The 19,719-nt window shown below is 33.9% G+C and overlaps 1 protein-coding gene across 1 annotated transcript; it reads right to left on the reverse strand.

The window, feature by feature from the left end:
- Positions 1-13,315: 13,315 nt before the first annotated feature.
- LOC143534898 (protein BEARSKIN2-like) lies at positions 13,316-16,307 on the reverse strand. Its single transcript, XM_077029269.1, has 3 exons — positions 16,148-16,307; positions 14,815-15,110; positions 13,316-13,930 (listed from the first exon to the last, which is right to left on the reverse strand). Exons 1-3 carry the CDS (start codon positions 16,305-16,307, stop codon positions 13,316-13,318), a joined length of 1,071 nt encoding a protein of 356 aa, XP_076885384.1.
- Between the last annotated feature and the right edge of the window lie 3,412 nt (positions 16,308-19,719).

Below are 19,719 nucleotides of genomic sequence, written 5' to 3' on the forward strand. Positions count from 1 at the left end.
ACTTTTGTTATGTAATTTGATTTCGATTTGATATGTATTTTGACTAAGTGTATGTAACTTTAGAGGTGTTTTGGGACAGGTGAGGTGTTCCAATCTAGGGGGGATTGTTGAGTCAAAGATTTCACATGAAATGACTCAAGAAAGATTGGAATCTTCTCAAGACTCCCCAGAAATGGCTAAGTATGGAAACCGAGCACACTTGGACCTCCCAGCAAGATTTTACTTGTCCTAGCAAGGTATTTTGTCTTTCGGACAAGGTTATCCTCTTGAAGTCTTCTATAGTGTCGATCCGAGCAGGTTTCACTATGTCTAGCAAGGTTGTTCTTCATAGCCAAGCAAGGTTTACTTCCGAGTAGGCTCTTGGCTAACCAAACTTTTGAAGCCAAGTATTTGGAAAATCTAGCAAGGTATCCTTTAATAAAACAGTGGTCCGAGCATGCTTGATGGAAGTTGATAAAAACTTATCTTAAGGACTTCATCGGGCAAGGTTCAACTCCGAGCAAACTATAGTGTTACCAGCACACTTGGTTTTGCTAATAAGTTATTCTTTAACAAAGAGTTGAAACGTTTTCTGAAGAACAAGTTTGATCGTTAGATCTTATCAGGCAAAGTCTGCTATGGTCAAGAAGATTGAAGTCTGCTAGGTGAGTATTTTCCTAAGTAAAGTCTACCCGGAGAATTGTTTACTAGCACACTTCAAGGTTACCAGGTCTACTCGTAAAAGACAAATGACACAAAATCTACCCAAAAGACCTGTTTTTACACTTAGTATATTTTTGAATATGTAATATGATTATGTACCTATCATTAGGGTTTATAGATGTTAGGACAACTGTCAGGTGATGGCAGGCCTATAAATAAAATAATTTAGGGCACGCCTACCACAAGACGGATTTGCCACTTTACACTTTTCAGAAAAGAATCGAATATTCCTGATTTGAGTGTGACGGCTGTCCTAAGATTAGAACGAATATACATTCCTTACAAGAAACCCTAATCGATTTACATTTGTATGAAACCTTTCTATAAATAGAAATCTTTTGAGTGATTGTTTGTGTTTGTTTCATTTATTAGTCTTTAAGCAACAAGTCTGTTTGTTTCTGATTCTGCCGTTAACAAACAGTTAATCTTACCAAAAAATAGCAACGTCATCAACCTTCTTGTCGACACATTTATTGTGTGGGTTGTGACATTTATTGTGAGTTGAGTGATCTATTTCGGGACCAACATCTGCTTTGCAGTTACTAGTAGATTTGGGACAAACTTGGGAGCTAGGATTTACCTCTCGCACGATGCCCAACGATTTCCAATCATCAAGTGAAGATCTATTAACCACCAAGAGAAGCTAAACCATCACGGATCATTCCCGAGTCTAAAGTTTGTACGATTTCAGATTTTGTTCATGTTAATGTGCTTGAATGATGTTTTGTTATTTAATTGACATCATTGACATTTGTTTAACAATTACAATAAAGTGTGTTCGTATAGAGTTTAATATTGTTTCTTAAGGTTGTATTACATACTTTTGTTAGTTAATCAGTGAAAAAATTTATAAGTCAGCCATGGTGAATGGATGATTGTTGGTGTTCTTGGTTAGGATGTTATAAAAAATCTAATTTATCAATTATTTGTCAGTTAACATGATAAAGTCTAATTGATTACTTTTTTGAAGCTGGTTGTGATTTTTATTTATTATTGTTATGACTAGGTTAATTGATTAACTGTTATGTTCTTGAAATTAGTTGCAAGTCTCTTACTTGTATTCAAACCTTAATTTGCTAGTATGATCGCACTTCAAAATAATCTTCATAATTAATTAATTAGCTAATCCTACACATTGGCTAAAATTTCATGTGGTTCGACACCCTACTTGCCTTATCTAATTAATATTATTAGAACAAACGTAAATCTTCATCTTTAATCAGTGCCTTCTATAGGTCCTTTGGACGGATCTAACAACACAATACTAATCTACTTGGATCAATCTCAACACTAGTTAGCGGAAATCACTAGTGATGACCGAGATCTCGGATCTTGTTTGGCTATTGTTTATTTCCGTGAGGGAAAGAGAGAAGAGAGTAGACAGAGTTTTGTTTATGATAAGATTAGAGATTTTGGCAATGGTTGGTTGTGCATAAGATACACACACTATTTATTGTGTGTGTGCTCAAGCACTATGATTTCATTATTTACGGCCCAATGGGATCCAAAATACAAGGCCTTGGGCCCAAACATTCAAATAAACAAAGTCCAACTACCTAAAGAACATAAATGATAAAGTACAATCAAATGCGAAAGACTAAACACAAAATGTGTGACATTCGTCAAATTTGAGTCTCGATTTATATTCATTTTGTAAACTTTCATATTGTAAACCCGACTCAATACTTTTAAAACCTTATTTAATTATTGTATAATATTATTATATACCTCGACCATAATTATCGATGTTTGTCATATTATAGTGTCGTTAAGAAAACATAGAGGGTTTAAAATGATTTTCATAAACTAGTTATAAGCTTTAGAAACCTTTTAACTCGTTTTAAACTTTGATTAGAACTTAAGGGGGTGTTTTTGTAAATATGTCATTATATATATAAACCAAAAAAATAAATAAAACCAAACCCTAAACACACACAACATGCACAGCCGCTCTCTTTCTCTTCCATTTATTCCGGAGCAAATTCCGGCGACCACCACCGAACTCCGAAACCACCCTCTCTTTCCCCCTGTACCTCCGACGCACCACCACCACCCACTCGCGCTTCCGGCAGCCCCAAAACCCTCCACCCTCGTCTTTCCGGTGACCAGAAAATCAGCCACCAGTGCAGCCGTGGCTGCCGTCTCTATTCTCTCTCTCTCTCTCTCGGCTCACTCTATCTCTCTCTCTCTCCCTCTCTGCTCTCTACGGCTCTCTCCAATTCTCTCACTCTATCTCTCTCTCTCTCCGTTCTCTCTCCCTCTCTGTCTCTCTATCTCTCTCGTCATTCTCTCCCTCCGCCTCGTGTCTCTCTCCCTCTGTATCGTTTTTCCGGCACGCCTCCGGCGGCCGGAAATGGCTTCGGCTTCTGTTTCTTTGTCTTCGGCAGGTTTCAGCTCGGGTTTTGTTCCCGGTGTAGAGCCGATCTCATAAAAAAGTCGGATGGGTATTTGGTTAATATATTTAAATTGTCAATAGTCGGTTTTATCGTTCGGTTATTTTCTTTTAAACAAGTCGGATGGGTATTTGGTTTGTTTTGAATTTGGGGAAAAATAGTTTTGTCGGCAAACTTAAACAAATCATGTTTGGTTAGTTTAGACGGAATACACCCGGGTTACTAACCACTTAAAATCGGTCTTGGATTTATATATAAAAATAAATATATATAAATGTTATATTATTATTTTAGATTTAATTCATATTATTACTATTATGTATTACTATTATTATTATCATTAGATATATATATATATATATATATATATATATATATGCATATATGTATATATATACGATATAAAAGACTTATTTTAAATTTATTAATACTACTTTATTATTATTATCATTACTATCTTATCATTAATAATATTATTATAAACTTTATTATCTATTCATTTTTATAAAACCGAACTCTTAAATTAAGCTCGTCTTGTTTCTATTTAATATTGGTTTTAGTTTTTTTAAAATCCCAATAAAATGATATTATTTTTATTCTAATTATTAATTAACTACGAGTCTCTAATCATTAACCAACTAACCGGTAACCCAATTTAACAACCGAACCTCCTCGTTCAATGTTTCCAATATAGTTTCATTATGGTTTCAAGTTTATTAATATATATTACATTATTTATTTTAGCTTAGGTGTTTATCGTTTCAAGTCGGATCTGTTCGTTTACCGTTCGAGCTTCATTTATTTATCTATTTATTTCTCGGTTCATTAATCGAGGTGAGTACTTTCATACCCCTTTTTCCATCTTTCGTTTGGGGTGACATTTCATACTTATCAAACTAAATGCTTTCATTACTTGAATATTTAAACCCACAAACGTGATTGTATACTTTACTTAAATAATTGCTCGATTTGGTGTTCTATGCTTACATGCTTATATGCTTATGTGTTTACCGCTTTTGAAAGGTTGATTCATAAATCCGTGAACTATTTGGTATTCTCTTATAGCACGGTGCCGTTAATGTATTCTTATTAACGACCTCATGAAATCCGAATCTATTTATAGACGGTGCCGTTAATGTATTCTTATTAACGACCTCATATAAAAATCCTGAACCATCTGGTATTCTCTTATGGCAGGTGTCGCTAATGTGTTAGCGATCTTATATTATCCATATTGTTGCTTTTATTTATTGTTTCGTATACAAGTTTTGTGGCTTTTTATTACTATATACTTATATGCTAAAACTTATGAATTGCTCACCAACCTTTGTGTTGACAAACTTTATTTTATAAAATGTTACAGGTTTGACTTTTGTTGACTCGAGGACTTGATGAAAAAGTTACCAAGACTATTAGGGTATTAGTAAAATGAATAATATGATTACAACTTGTTTCCAAATTTGTTTATATGAACGAGATGTGCTGGTTTAATTATTTATGAAATAAAATGAGTTGATTAAATATTGTCACTTTAAATAGTGTCTTGTGTATTTGGGCAATCGGTTGCACCCCGGCACGTTCCGCCGCCTTTGGTTGGGGTTTGACAGATTGGTATCAGAGCCACAAGATTTTAAGATAGGTGGTTAGACGTAACGACCTACTATATTCTTTACTTTAGGGTCCATATACGTGTGCTTATACGTGTTTACCCTACTTGATTGTTCAATACGCTTGTTTATTTATATACTTATGTATTTTATCGAATCATAAATATACACATACACACACTTTCATAGTACTCCAAGGTATCCTTACCTTAAAACGCAAAAACGTTAGTTTTTATTGTGTTTTATGGATCACAAGCTTAACTTGGATCCCGTTGTTTCAAATCTCCTTAAAGATTGTCTCATATGAGATGACCACTTTAAGTAGTCGAATGCGAGCATTTCGCCCGCCATCCTAATTTTCGGTGTTAAGACAATAGAACTACGGTGATTACGTGGACTAGTGTTTTGACATGACGTTTTATTCTAATTTATTGTTTTTGTTACAATCGTTATTTGAGTCGAAGACATGAAAAAGACGCGGTGATACGTGCACATGTTTAGACCCCAACATGGTATTTTTGTATTAAGGGATTTTAGTGTCGGGATATCAAGTCATGGTGGTTCATGCACGATTTTATATGGTAAAGTTTTGTACCAATTTTCTCATTTTGATTTCACGATGATTTTTATTACAAATTTTCGTTCATTACGATCTCTTCGATATAAATTAAATATATTTATATATATATATTTATATATATATAATCATATTAAGAAGGTTTTATGATAAATTTCACCTCAACTTTTCAAGTAAATTTCCTGTTGTATAAACTTTAAATTATTTTTAAAGTCCCTGCTCGAAAATTTTATAAAAATTTTATTTTTATAACTATTCCGTTTATTTTGGACGATCACTTCAAAATTTTAATTATTTAAACTTCTCACGACATTTTAATTATACTATATTAAATAATACACGTGGTAAAATCTTCACTACCCAAATTTATATTCATAACAACTTTCAACATGCAATATTTGGTTCGTTATAACTTTTCGCAAAAAAAAAAGAAAAAAAATTTACATCATACGATGTTACGCGTCTTAAAATTCTTATGATAGTTTTGCCATGATCTTTCAAGAAAATCACAAACTTATAGTTTGTAATCTTCTTGAAACTCTCATACAAAACTTCATAGAAATTTTACTTTAAAGATCAAAATCGTTTACTTATGATTTCTCGATTTACAATGCCAGTCATTTAACTTACCATGATATTTTTGTTACACGATATTAAATAACGAACTTGGTAAAAAAAATTTTTCATTTAGCAACTTTGTTTTTCCAAAAAAAAACGACATTCATCATTTAATATTGAGACCTCATAACAAATTTTGACATTCAATTTACGTATTTTAAATTACCTCACAAAAATTTTTTTTATTGTAACCTTAATAAAGAAATTTGTGTGATTCACATGCTCGGATCTCGAAAATTCTATTTATATAATATATATATTTACATATATATTAACTTGTAATTTTTATTATCAAAATTTTTATGGACATTTCAAACATTATTTATAAATTATGATATTTTCAATTTAATACCTACTATTAGTCAAAATTTCCCTAAACGCAACCACAAGTTCCCAAAATCCCGTATCCCATCTCAAACTACCGGCTTAAATCAAACCATCCTTACACTTCAAAAGTTTTCCCGCTCACTCAAATTTTTCCTCAATATGGACGAAACCTAAACATCCAAAAGTATACCCTCACCTACTCAAACCCCATGAAAAATCCAAGATGTACAACATTAACCCAACAAAAAGCCTGAATGCCAACACCTTTACGCCACAAACACCAATCAAACTCACTATCCAAATACTTCAAAGACACCGACAAACACACCCACAAAATGCCTTGAACATATACGAACCAAAGCTTACCCAACTATGACTTAAAATCCTTCGACCCATAACTATGTCGAGTCACAAACCATATCGGCACACCGTTTCCCATCCAACCATAGAGTTGATATTAAAATATTAACCCAAACACTCCATGTAAAATATTTGTATAAACCAAATCTCAACCCAAACTAGCCAAGATCAAATTATTCAACCAACCAACTTAAACTAAGCTCAAATAAGCCAAATCTCACCTAATAGCCCAACCATTACTTATACAAATCATCCAAGCCTAAACCACTCAAACGACCTAAACTCAACAAACCTCATTGATTCAACTCAAGAAACTCAACTATCCAAGCCGGCCTAAACACCCCGACTTACTACTACACCTTCCAAACCATTCACCGTACGAAGCCTGAAACCCCTTCCTGCGCATGCAAGCTTCATTCTCCCTAAAATTATATATATATATATATATATATATATATATATATATATATATATATACACACACACAAAATTAGTGTGTTTATAACGACCCCATGTGTTCAAATAATCACTTTTAAATTATACACTCTAAAAATATGTTTATATATATATTGTATTGTCATGACAACAAAATTTTATTATGAGGATTTGCTTTCAAAGATTATTAAACGATTATATGGGTGATTTCATGATTTATAAATATTGTCACCTAAGGTGATAAATCTCATTAAGACTTTATAAATTCGAGTTTTCATTTTGAATGTTGAATGCCGGATTTATTTAGTAATAAATTTCAACTTTCACTGTATTGCATAAACTCAATAACCATGGCTTTGCAAATCTTTTGGGACGCGTTTATAAATAATTTATGTTGTTACACAAATTTTCGTCCGATAACGTTTTATGCAAATTATTACTTCTTATTATCGCAAGCATCATCACTTTATATAATTTATTTTCATCACAATAGCTTTATGTATACAAACCCCTTTAACAATTTGGGTTACAAGATTTACATTCAATAATGATTTAAACGTTTCTCTAGCTACGCAATACCGTGATATATTGATATTATTATATTCATTTTCTTGGAAACAATAAAACGACTTTACTTGAGATTTCTTTTATATTTTCAATGAGCATAAAAAACGTGATTTTCCTATTTCGTCATTTATTCAAGTCCCACAATTACTGCGATTTTATTTTCATTTGATGAGATGTTTCGATGACAATATTATGCACATGAGATTTCATTTTTGTGTTTTGATGTTCGTGACCGAATGCAAACTATTCAATAATAATTTGTGAAATACTTTCAAAACATTAACTTTGCCAAAATCTCGTTTATCTTTTAAATGATATTATCATGACTATGTTATTTATATTTGAGCATTTATGTAAACACGATTCTATACATTATTCTATATCATTTTCATCTAATCTTTTTAACGGCCTATGTGTGGCTGTCTACAAGTTTTGGCGCTATTAGAAACCGTTATTATAATGACGATTATATAAATGGTTTCACAATAGTGGTCATATTCACATTTTATCACATTTCATCGATGGTTTTGGTTGTTAACTAAATACTATTTTATCTGTATTGATGCACGTATGCGTCACCCCAAAGAAACTCACCTCATTCTCATGTTATCACATTTCATGTAATCATATACTCAAATCCTTATAACCTCAAGTTTGTACACATATGGAACTCATTTTACGACTTTATTGATAATTGTAACGTTGTTTACCCCTACCTCATGTACTCACTTTTGGGTTTCGTCATTTACACCTATCGGGTTTCTCATTTTTTTTCACTCTTTGGATTCTCGTTTCCTTTATTGGATTTCCCATTTCCTTCTATCAGAGTTCTCATTTTTAAAATTCAACAGATTTATGCACGTTTCAAATGTTTAAAATTTCAAAAAAAAAATATATAAATATGTCTTTTTAAACCACACAAGGGGACGAACCATGTGGACCATACGACGATCTAAATAATTATGGGTGCACACTTAATTATCGAAATCCCCGTATGAAAACCATAGTGAGTACACTTGTGTGCGATAACTCAGACCCGAGGATGATGGCAGAAAAACGATAAAAATGTGAAAACATAATAAGGGCATGGTGGATACGCCGCTGGTACATCCTACATATAAGTGCCTTTATTGTGTTTCTCATTTGTAGCGTTTTTCGAGTCATGCAAAGATTTGACGTTAATCTTTTACAAAAAAAAAGAAAAAATAATTCATGCAATTGTTTTATCAAGAGCGACGTTCGTTAGTAATTACTTTTCCTTTAAGTTTATTTTAATTTCGGGACGAAATTTTCAGAAAGTTGGAGATACTGTGACATTCGTCAAATTTGAGTCTCGATTTATATTCGTTTTGTAAACTTTCATATAGTAAACCCGACTCAATACTTTTAAAACCTTATTTAATTATTGTATAATATTATTATATTCCTCGACCATAATTATCGAAGCTTGTCATATTATAGTGTCGTTAAGAAATCATAGAGGGTTTAAAATGATTTTCATAAATTAGTTATAAGCTTTAGAAACCTTTTAACTCGTTTTAAACTTTGATTAGAACTTAAGGGGGTGTTTTTGTAACTATGTCATTATATATATAAACCAAAAAAAAATAAAACCTAACCCTAAACACACACAACATGCCCAGCCGCTCTCTTTCTCTTCCATTTATTCCGGCGTCGAATTCCGGTGACCTCGGAACCTCCGGCGACCACCACCGAACTCCGACACCACCCTCTCTTTCCCCTTGTACCTCCGACGCACCACCACCACCCACTCGCGCTTCCGGCAGCCCCAAAACTCTCCACCCTCGTCTTTCCGGTGACCGGAAAATAGGCCACCGGTGCAGCCGTGGCTGCCGTCTCTACCCTCTCTCTCGGCTCACTCTATCTCTCTCTCTCCCTCTCTGCTCTCTACGGCTCTCGCCAACTCTCTCACTCTATCTATCTTTCTCCGTTCTCTCTCCCTCTTCATCTCTCTATCTCTCTCGTCTTTCTCTTTCTCCGCCTCGTCTCTCTCTCCCTCTGTATCGTTTTTCCGGCACGCCTCCGGCGGCTGGAAATGGCTTCGGCTTCTGTTTCTTTGTCTTCGGCAGGTTTCGGCTCGGGTTTTGTTCCCGGTGTAGATCCGACCTCATAAACATCTAACAGGTAAAGAAATTTAGTTTTTAGTGTTATTAATTTTATATATCGGTTATTAGATTTAAATTGTCAACAGTCGGTTTTATCGTTCAGTTAATTTCTTTGAAACAAGTCGGATGGGTATTTTGTTTGTTTTGAATTTGGGGGAAAATGGTTTCGTCGGCAAACTTAAACAAATCGGGTTTTGTTAGTTAAGACGGAATACACCCGGGTTACTAACCACTTAAAATCGGTCTTGGATTTATATCTAAAAATAAATATATATAAATGTTATATTATTATTTTAGATTTAATTCATATTATTACTATTATTATTATTATCATTAGATGTATATATATATATATATATATGCATATATGTATATATACAATATAAAAGACTTATTTTAAATTTATTAATACTACTTTATTATTATTATCATTACAATCTTATCATTAATAATATTATTATAAACTTTATTATATATTCTTTTTTATAAACCGAACTCTTAAATTAAGCCCGTCTTGTTTCTATTTAATATTGGTTTAGTTATTTAAAAGTCCCAATAAAATGATATTATTTTTATTTTAATTATTAATTAAGTACGAGTCTCTAATCATTAACAAATTAACCGGTAACCCGATTTAACAACCGAACCTCCTCGTTCAATGTTTCCAATATAGTTTCATTATGGTTTCAAGTTCATTAATATATATTACATTATTTATTTTAGCTAAGGTGTTTATCGTTTCAAGTCGGATCTGTTCGTTTACCGTTCGAGTTTCATTTATTTATCTATTTATTTCTTGGTTCATTAATCGAGGTGAGTACTTTCATACCCCTTTTTCCATCTTTCGTTTTTGGGTGACATTTCATACTTATCAAACTAAATGCTTTCATTACTTGAATCTTTAAACCCACAAACGTGATTGTATACTTTACTTAAATAATTGCTCGATTTGGTGTTCTATGCTTACATGCTTATATGCTTATGTGTTTACCGCTTTTGGAAGGTTGATTCATAAATTCGTGAACTATTTGGTATTCTCTTATAGCACGGTGCCGTTAATGTATTCTTATTAACGACCTCATGAAATCCGAATCTATTTATAGACGGTGCCGTTAATGTATTCGTATTAACGACCTCATATAAAAATCCTAAACCATCTGGTATTCTCTTATGGCAGGTGTCGCTAATGTGTTAGCGATCTCATATTATCCATATTATTGCTTTTATTTATCGTTTCGTATACAAGTTTTGTGGCTTTTTATCACTATATACTTATATGCTCAAACTTATGAATTGTTCACCAACCTTTGTGCTGACAAATTTTATTTTATGAAATGTTACAGGTTTGACTTTTGTTGACTCTAGGACTTGATGAAAAACGTTACCAAGACTATTAGGGTATTAGTAAAACGAACAATATGATTACTACTTGTTTCCAAATTTGTTTATATGAACGAGATGTGTTGGTTTATTGATTTATGAAATAAAATGAGTTGATTAAATATTTTCACTTTAAATAGTGTCTTGTGTATTTGGGCAACCGGTTGCACCCCGGCACCTTATGCCGTCTTTGGTCGGGGTGTGACAATATGGGTCTAACAATCTCCATCAAGTCTTTAGTATATTTCCGATAGCTTTCCTCTTCATTTAGACTCGGACTCATACTAAAAAATCTCGTCATGATCAAACGGTTGCTTTTCAACAAGAAGACTGACCAATTTTTTGAATTTCCCGACGATTGCATCAGTACAGTCCCGGCGCACATCTTTAACCGTGCACAAGGGTGTCTTGTGAAGCTTTTGTAAGTTAGCCTTGCCGAACCCTGCAAGTTCGTTTCCATCAAAGAAACGAAGCTCATGCATCTCTCGCAATGAATAATAACCTCTCCGTGTGTGTTGTCGAACTCCCAAGCAATGACGTCATAAAGAAAGTCGTCGTCAAAGGGCATGCCATGAAAAATAGATTCTCCATGATCGTCAGGCATTTTGTATATCCATCCTTAGTCGTCTTTTTGGTAACAGGATTGACTTCTTTAGACTTGTATGACCTATACCTGGATTTAGTGTAAATTTTGGGTAGTCATCTTTCCATTCATGGCTCAAAAACCGCGTGAACCATCCTTCCACCGTGCTTTCCTCTTCGCGAACCCACCGTCTTTCTAAAATAATTCATGTTGAGAATGGACAAGGTGTGCATGTCTGCATAAGAGAGATATTGCAGGTCGTTCGTTGGCTCTAATTACGCATGACGTTTAAGATACGTCCACGTTCTAATTACACATACAAGTTTACAAATCCAAGTCTTGAACAAACTAGTCATTTGCGCATGTCCTAATTAAAGTACTAGTCATTTGCACAGATCAATGTACTAGTCACTTGTATACGTACTACAATGCATATTATCAATATGTCACAATCTAACAAGACGCCAAGTTACAATTCATAGTCTTAACGCTTTTAAAAATGAAAATACAATCTAAATCGATGATCAATGATCGATGCTGAAGGATTAATCAAAATTAGATATAAAAAGTGTGTGAATCGACTTAGGGTAAATACGTTCTCAAACCTCTAAGAATCATTGGAAAGAGATGTCTAAATTATTATTGGAATTAAGCATTACCAAGTGAAGTTATCTTTAATATAAAAAAGGGTTTGCGAAAAAATGGTTTCAATAGCAATTAAACTTTCTGAAATGGTGGTGGACAGTGAATACAGATGGAAAGACATATGTTAGCCAAATGAATAGGTACACAACATAATGCATCGCATACAACTTTTAAAACATAAGTCATAATCTCTAAAGAATCAAGTACAACCTTAAAGCACAACTTTAGTTAAGAAAACTTGTTTTTTTAATATATATATATATATATATATATATATATATATATATAGAAAGCCATAATGAAAACAATTATCAATCTTTAGGTTTTGGGTTGTGAACCGAATAACCTAATTCTAGCGACATGGAAATCACAAAGACATTGGTTTGTTTGTTTTGAAGGACTAACTTGTTTTCACCCATGCATGTATAATTTGGAAAGGCAAAACCTTATCCAACATGTATATTCATAACGCTAGACCAAAGGCACTTGATATTCAACGCTTTGATATCCAACATAAACATGGTTTGTTAAGTTACTTGTTTTAATGAATGGATAATTTAAGACAAAGTTTTGAGTTTAATGATTAACGATGTAAAACCAAATAATTTACAGGATTGAATATTGACCTTTGTAGAAAAAGTCTAACCTCGTTAGAGAACTTTATCGCCCAAAAAAAATTCTTAGTATTCGCTTAATGATTACTTTAAACCAACAATATAAATACATGATATTCATCATGGTGATATTATCATACAAATAAAACGTTAAGAAAAATACATAATTAATCGTAACAATCAAAGTGTTTGTAGCTTATAGGATTAGACACATCTTCATTTAGAGTCCTAATCCTTGTTTTTATATGTTTTACACGAAAATAATAATAATTAGATTTGCCTTTTACTATAAAACGATTACAATAAAGTGGCAGGCAAACGGGCAACAAGCTGCGCCGCAACCGTATGAAAGTAATAAGTATACAAATATGTATATTTTGACTACTTTCCGTAGCGCCAAAAGTCCATCTCTCCATGCAACGGTAGTTGATTGATTTGTTGCATTGATGAGGAGGATGATGCATTTGTGTTATTCTCATACCTTACCATCCTTTTAGACGAATCACCACCGTCTTCGTTGGCCGCACCAAGATGCGGTGTCACCATCATTCCCCACTCGTTTCCGGTTGCATTAACCATGCTTTGAGCCGGAGGCTCACATGTTCCAACCTCTAAACCAGACTCACAAGCTTGGTTATAGCCAACTTGAAGCTGGTTCTCACAGCTTCCACTCTCACACTCACCATGGTTGGAGAAGTCATATCCCAAGGGCTTGTGGGTTGGTATGAAGTTTTGAGCTTGGAGATGGGGATAATGTTGAGGAAGCTGGCCATGGTTGAGCCCAAGATCAACGAATGTTTGTAGATGTTGGTGTTGTTGTTGTTGTTGTTCTTGATTGTATGTTAAGTATTGATGGTTGGCGTGTGAAAATGGACCAGGTTGGTTTGAGCCATGGTTAAGTTGATCGGACCCAATGCTACCTCTTGACCCTTCGCTTCCTCCAACCTTGAATAGATTTTTCTTCTTGAACACCCTGCAAATTACCCATCCATCTTCCTAGGAAAAGAAAAATAAACGATGAACGTCAATGCTTTGTGTCTAATGATTCAAGAAAGATAATCTGAAATCAAGAATGTTCATTAATATTGGATTTGTAGTAAGTAACTGATTAAAACCGAACCGAATTATATATATTTGGTTTGTTTTTAAACCGAATTGGTAATGCATTTGGTTTCACAAAATCTAAATTTGATTCAAAAAGAATAACCTAAATAAACCGGAAAACAAACTATGGTTATTTTTAGCGTTTTAATAATTTAACAAAAGGGAAAAAAAGAAAAGAATCTCTTAAAGATTAAAAAAATTTGTTTATTCGGTTGTAACAAAAAACCGAACTAAATTTGAATATGGCTTAATTCGTTTTGAATGTTACTAAATTTGATCCGGTTATTGCGACCAAAAGAGATTCCACGCTGGATGGCTCGAAAATCAAACCGATGAACACTCTTGTCATTTCGAAAATCAAACCGATGAACACTCTTGTCATTTTGTGTTAATGCTTATATCTTATTTATGGAAATTTTGTGGAAGTTATGTGTTTAGGGACTTTTTGTATTACTAGGTGTTTTTTGAAACTTTTTTGTATCTATAGGCAGATTTACTACCTATCAATCATCATGTAAATTAAGAAACTCGTCATGTTTGCTATAGATCGAGTTTTTCACCACACTTAACTAGTACCAAATTAAGTTTATCGATATCGATTACTGGGTTACAAAAATGTCTACAAGTACTGGAAGCTATAAAAAACACCTTGGACTACCGAGCTTCAATTGTAACGTAGGTACTAGTAGAGACGCAAGAACAAATGGTTTCAAAATGTTTTTAATTAAGTTCTTAAATTAATTATGATGAGGGGAATAAAGGCCGATTCAACTTACAGGAGATGTGAGAGAGGGATTGAGAGGATCATGATGATCATCGTTATCTTCTAGTCGATATTCATGCATGATCCAATCCGTCTTTTGACCATGCGGAGCACGTCCACGATAAAACACAAGTGTTTTCCTCATACCAATCTTCTCATAAGTGTTACGGATGCATTTGTCTCTCCCGGTTGCCTTCCAAAAACCTGCATTTGTCGCCCGGTTTGTCCTTGAACCTGTCTGGTACTTCCTGTCTTTGTGGCTGAAGAAGTACCACTCGTTTTGTGGTGTGGATCCAATGTTACATCTCTCTGTAACATAATTTGCCAATTCATTGTTACTTATGAGCTTGTGTACGTAATAATGGGAATTGACCTTAAACTAATATATTGATTTCAAGTTGCTAACTTGGATGCATGCATATTTATAACCATCATCATGAAATAGAGATGGTTTTTAAAGCATATATAAGGGATCCACCTTTTAATGTATCTAATTAATTATAAAGAACACAAAAAATAATGTAATTAAAGTATTAAACATCTTTTATTTAAGTTATAGATAATCTGAATCATATAATTAACTAATAAAACATCATTTTTAACGGTGATTTTCTCAGTTAAGGGTAATCACAACTCCTACGAGAGGAGCCCCACCACCCCACTCAGGCCAGACAATGTTGTTTTAGACGGATCCACGCTGACATCCGAGTTTGACTTGGGCGTTCCTGGTAAAACCCGGCAGTTCCAACCCGCCTGAAGACACGACAGTCGAGTTAACCAGAACTAGTCTGAAAACAACGGTAAAATTCAGACGGCATCAGAATTCGAACCCAGACGAAAGGCTGGGTCATCCATCATTTGCCATGTGAAATGACCACTCGAATGGAATGGCACCCACATAAAACATCATTTGGAAATAAAGTTCTTATTTTTAACTTATTCTTTTTCATTCTATATAAAGTAAATAATTAATTACCTTATTTTTTTTCGTCATAACTTAGTCTAATGGACTAATCCAACCTTAAATTTTAATTTTTGTTTCTCTCTCTTTTCTTTTATTGATTTTATCAATAAGTAATAATCAAATAATTTTTCATTGATAAAATCTGTTTCCAAACAGTAAATTAAGTTCATGATAATAGATACATATGCAAAACATTATTAATACTAATATATAACTCTTTATTGAGATGATGCATATTAGTAGTAACTTTAATTCTTTAAAAAAAAACAAGAAGAAGACGACGACGACTAACCTAACTAAACCAAAAAAGAAAAGAAAATACCACACACATACACATGATGTATGTATAAACATATAATTTAGGCATGAAATTATATATTACCTTGGAGATCCCATGGCTCAACCTTGTTCAAGTCAATTTCTCTAATAACATCCATATCAAACTTTTGAAACGAAATCTTCTTTAAGTAGTAATGCAAAAGCTCTTCATCGGTCGGGTGAAACCTGAACCCCGGTGGAACGCCGCCGCTTGACGACGCCATCGTTCACTCTATCGATCTCTCTTTTAATATATATATATATATATATAGGATGATATATCGATCAGTCTGAAATTGATGTGAAAAATGGTTTTAAATAGTGGTTACTACTCATGCATGCGTGGGTGTCAATGAAGAAAGGAAAGTTGACGGCCGGTGGCGACGCCGGCGGTGTTGCTTAAAGCTAACGTAGATCGCAAGCCACCGTATATGGACTCATAGACACGATCCATGCAACTACTTACGCGCATGTCTCTTAGCGCGTGTATATATATAAATACATATTCCCATTTTAGGCATTAGAAAATTAATTTTCAAGTAGGTAAAAAATTACATTTTTACTTTAACTAGGTGGCAACCCGCTACGTTGCGAAGGCGGGCATGAATTCGATTGTGATCAGTTAGCTTCATACAGATACAAACATTAAACACAAAACACAAATTAGTAAACACTCAGAATAGTAATAACTCTTATGTCATATAATCCACAAAAAACATATTTAAAACAATGTATATCCGACAATAAAACATGGTCGTAGCAGTGGCTAGCGAGGAGTCGACGCGAATATGATTAGTATCATATATATTTGTTACGGTGTCGGAACTAAACCCAAGAAATAATTCCGTCAATATAACATACTTAAAACAAAAACTCGGGCGTTATGGCGGCGAGTTGACGCAAATTCCAATGGTATCTATTAGGTCCAATACGGGTACGAAAACCATACCTAAAAAATTTATTGTAAGATTATCATATATATTTAAACTAAAAATAATAATAAAATGTATGTGAAAAAAAAACTAATATTTAATCCTAATACAACACACATCGAGAGATAACTAACAAAAAAAATAAGTTGTTATCTATGAGACTTGAACTTAGGTAGACATCGGATATATTTGTTATAGATCGGAACTAAACCCAAAATATAGTTCCGTCAAGATAACATACTTAAAACAAAACCCCGACGTTACGGTGGCGAGTCGACGAAAATTGATCCATTGGTATGTTCATTACGGGTGCGAGAACTAACCTAAAATATATTTTGTTAGATTATCTTATATATTTAAACCCAAAAAATGTACATGAAAAAAAATACTAATAATAAAACCTAATACAATACACATCGGGGAATAACTAACAAAACAAAAAAATTAAGTTTTTATCTAAGAGACTTAAACTTTGTAAGGCCCGTTTCATTATTAGTCTTTTCGTAGTTGTATATTGTTAGTTTACGTTTCTATTTTGTTTACTTATGTATGTTTGGGCTCGAGGCCTTGTTGTACTTGGAGCCCATTGGGCCTTTTGGTAATGAAAGATGAGTATAATAATACACACACTATATATTGAGTGTGTATTATCATACTCAGGTAACCCTTTGCATATTATTGTTCTTACTCTCAAACTTTCTCTCCCTTTCTCTAACTCATGGCCCAAGTAAGCACACCACAAGATCCGAAATCTTGGTCCTAGCTAGTTGTTTCCGTCAACTAGTTGAAAGGTTGATCCAAGACGACTAGTACTTAGTTTGTTGTGTTGTTTGATCCGGTCACAAGACCTACAATTGGTATCAGAGCTTTTGGGCTCTACTAGCTGTAGATCTTGGGTCACAACCTTGGATTTTGGTCTTGTGTTTGAAAAGACGGATTCTCAAGAAAATAAGTGGGTTCGGGTTCAAGTATTCTTCAAAGATTCAAGAAAATAAAGCTTGTTCATGTTCAAAATGTGTTTAAGTTTGTTCAAAGTTTGTGTTTGTGGTGTTTGAATCACAAAAGTTGGTGTTTGTATTGGTGTTTGTGAAGTTTATTACAAAAAGTTGTTTCATACATGCATTTGAGTGTGTATTGTAAAATGTGACAGAAAGTGATTTGGTGACTTTCCTAAGTGGGATTTTCATACAGTTTGTGGCTCGATTACAATTGTGATTCAATACATAGCTTCACTCGAATATATTGTATACTGATCGAATACACTCATCTTTCGCATACTTTCTTCAATTCGAATACAATGTCCAGATTCGAATACAATCTGAGTGTTAACCACTTTTGTCCAAGGCAATTCTATTCTATTCTATTCCCTTTCATTCAAATACAATTGTCCAAATCGCATATAATCCTCATTCGCATACATTAGTCATTCGTATACATTTGTTAATCGAATATAATTTGGTCATTCCCTCAAATCAAATACATTTAAGCATTCGTATACATTCCCTCAAATCGAATAGATTTGGGCATTCGCATACATTCCCTCAGTCGATTCATACTTCAATCGAATACAAAGGACTTGGTTCTTTCTTATTGCATTCCAATATCCCCATTCGAATACAAGCTTTATTCGAATATAAGTCTTATTCGAATACAGTTAGAATAGAATACATTGGACTTAGTTTTTGAGCAGTTTTTGATTCAAGTGTTATTAAGCAATGGCAAATCGAATTCTTACTGGTGCGAGTAACGAAGCTATAAAGTGTGTGATGTTTGAGAAAGAGGCTGGAACCACGTCTAAGCCTCCAAAGCTGATGAAGTGGGACTGTTATTTTGATGAGCTTAAATGGAGATTTCGGAATTACCTCAAGATTATCGATTACAATCTTCTTAGACCCTTCGAGCAAGGTCCACATCGTCATATGACAACCGGTACTGATAGTGAGGTTCCTAAGGCAGATGCAAATTATGATAAAGATGACAAGAGGATGCTTGCTGAAGATCAAAAGGCTTTTGGTGTTCTGATTGTATGCCTTTCATGGGAACTTGCTTTGACACTGAGAGACTACACCACTGCTAAATGAGAAACAGTCGAAAGGGAACGTTGAAGGGAGAGTTCAACATGTTCAACTACACTAAAGGAAAAACGATTGATAGTCTTATCTCAAGATTTGAACTGTTGATTATCAAAATCAATGGTTATGGAATTAAATATGATCAAACTGAGATAAATGACAAGCTTCTCAACTCTCTCCCGTATTCCTGGAGTACCAGTGTTATCACCATCAGAAGAACCTCAAATCTTCATCTTGTCAGTTTATCTGATCTGACTTCTGTTATCAAGTCGTTTGTAATGGACGAGGAGTTGAGGATGAACAAACACATCAGCTCTCTCTCAAAGGCTGGTATTGCAACTGCAACAAGTGTGAGCTCAGCATTCTTAACTCAAGCCAATACTACAGCTCAGAATCCATGCTCAACCTTCAACACTGCTAGTGTATCTTAAGCCTCATCAAGTTCCAACTCAAGCTCCTTTCAATCTGCTATTGATAAAGCTGTAGCTCAAGCACTTAAAGCTCATGGAATCAAGCCTACTCCAAGTACTCCAGCTTACACTACTTCATAGCCCCTCTCTACTGATAACTCCAATATGGCTTTGTTTCATGCCTTTATGGCAAGTATTGAGGAGTTGTTACAAGGAAAGTTG

Source organism: Bidens hawaiensis, unplaced genomic scaffold (assembly GCF_021521415.1).
Source record: "Bidens hawaiensis isolate Kalapana, Puna unplaced genomic scaffold, B.hawaiensis_p1.1 tig00010348_1, whole genome shotgun sequence".
NCBI classification, from domain to species: domain Eukaryota; kingdom Viridiplantae; phylum Streptophyta; class Magnoliopsida; order Asterales; family Asteraceae; genus Bidens; species Bidens hawaiensis.

Excerpts from the sequence above, each read along its gene's own strand:
- LOC143534898 (XM_077029269.1), bottom strand. The coding sequence starts at position 16,307 with ATGGCGTCGTCAAGCGGCGGCGTTCCACCGGGGTTCAGGTTTCACCCG. Across the intron at positions 15,111-16,147 it reads TGAGCCATGGGATCTCCAAG|AGAGATGTAACATTGGATCC; the intron begins GTAATATATAAT and ends ATTATGTTACAG. Across the intron at positions 13,931-14,814 it reads ATCCCTCTCTCACATCTCCT|GAAGATGGATGGGTAATTTG; the intron begins GTAAGTTGAATC and ends TTCTTTTCCTAG.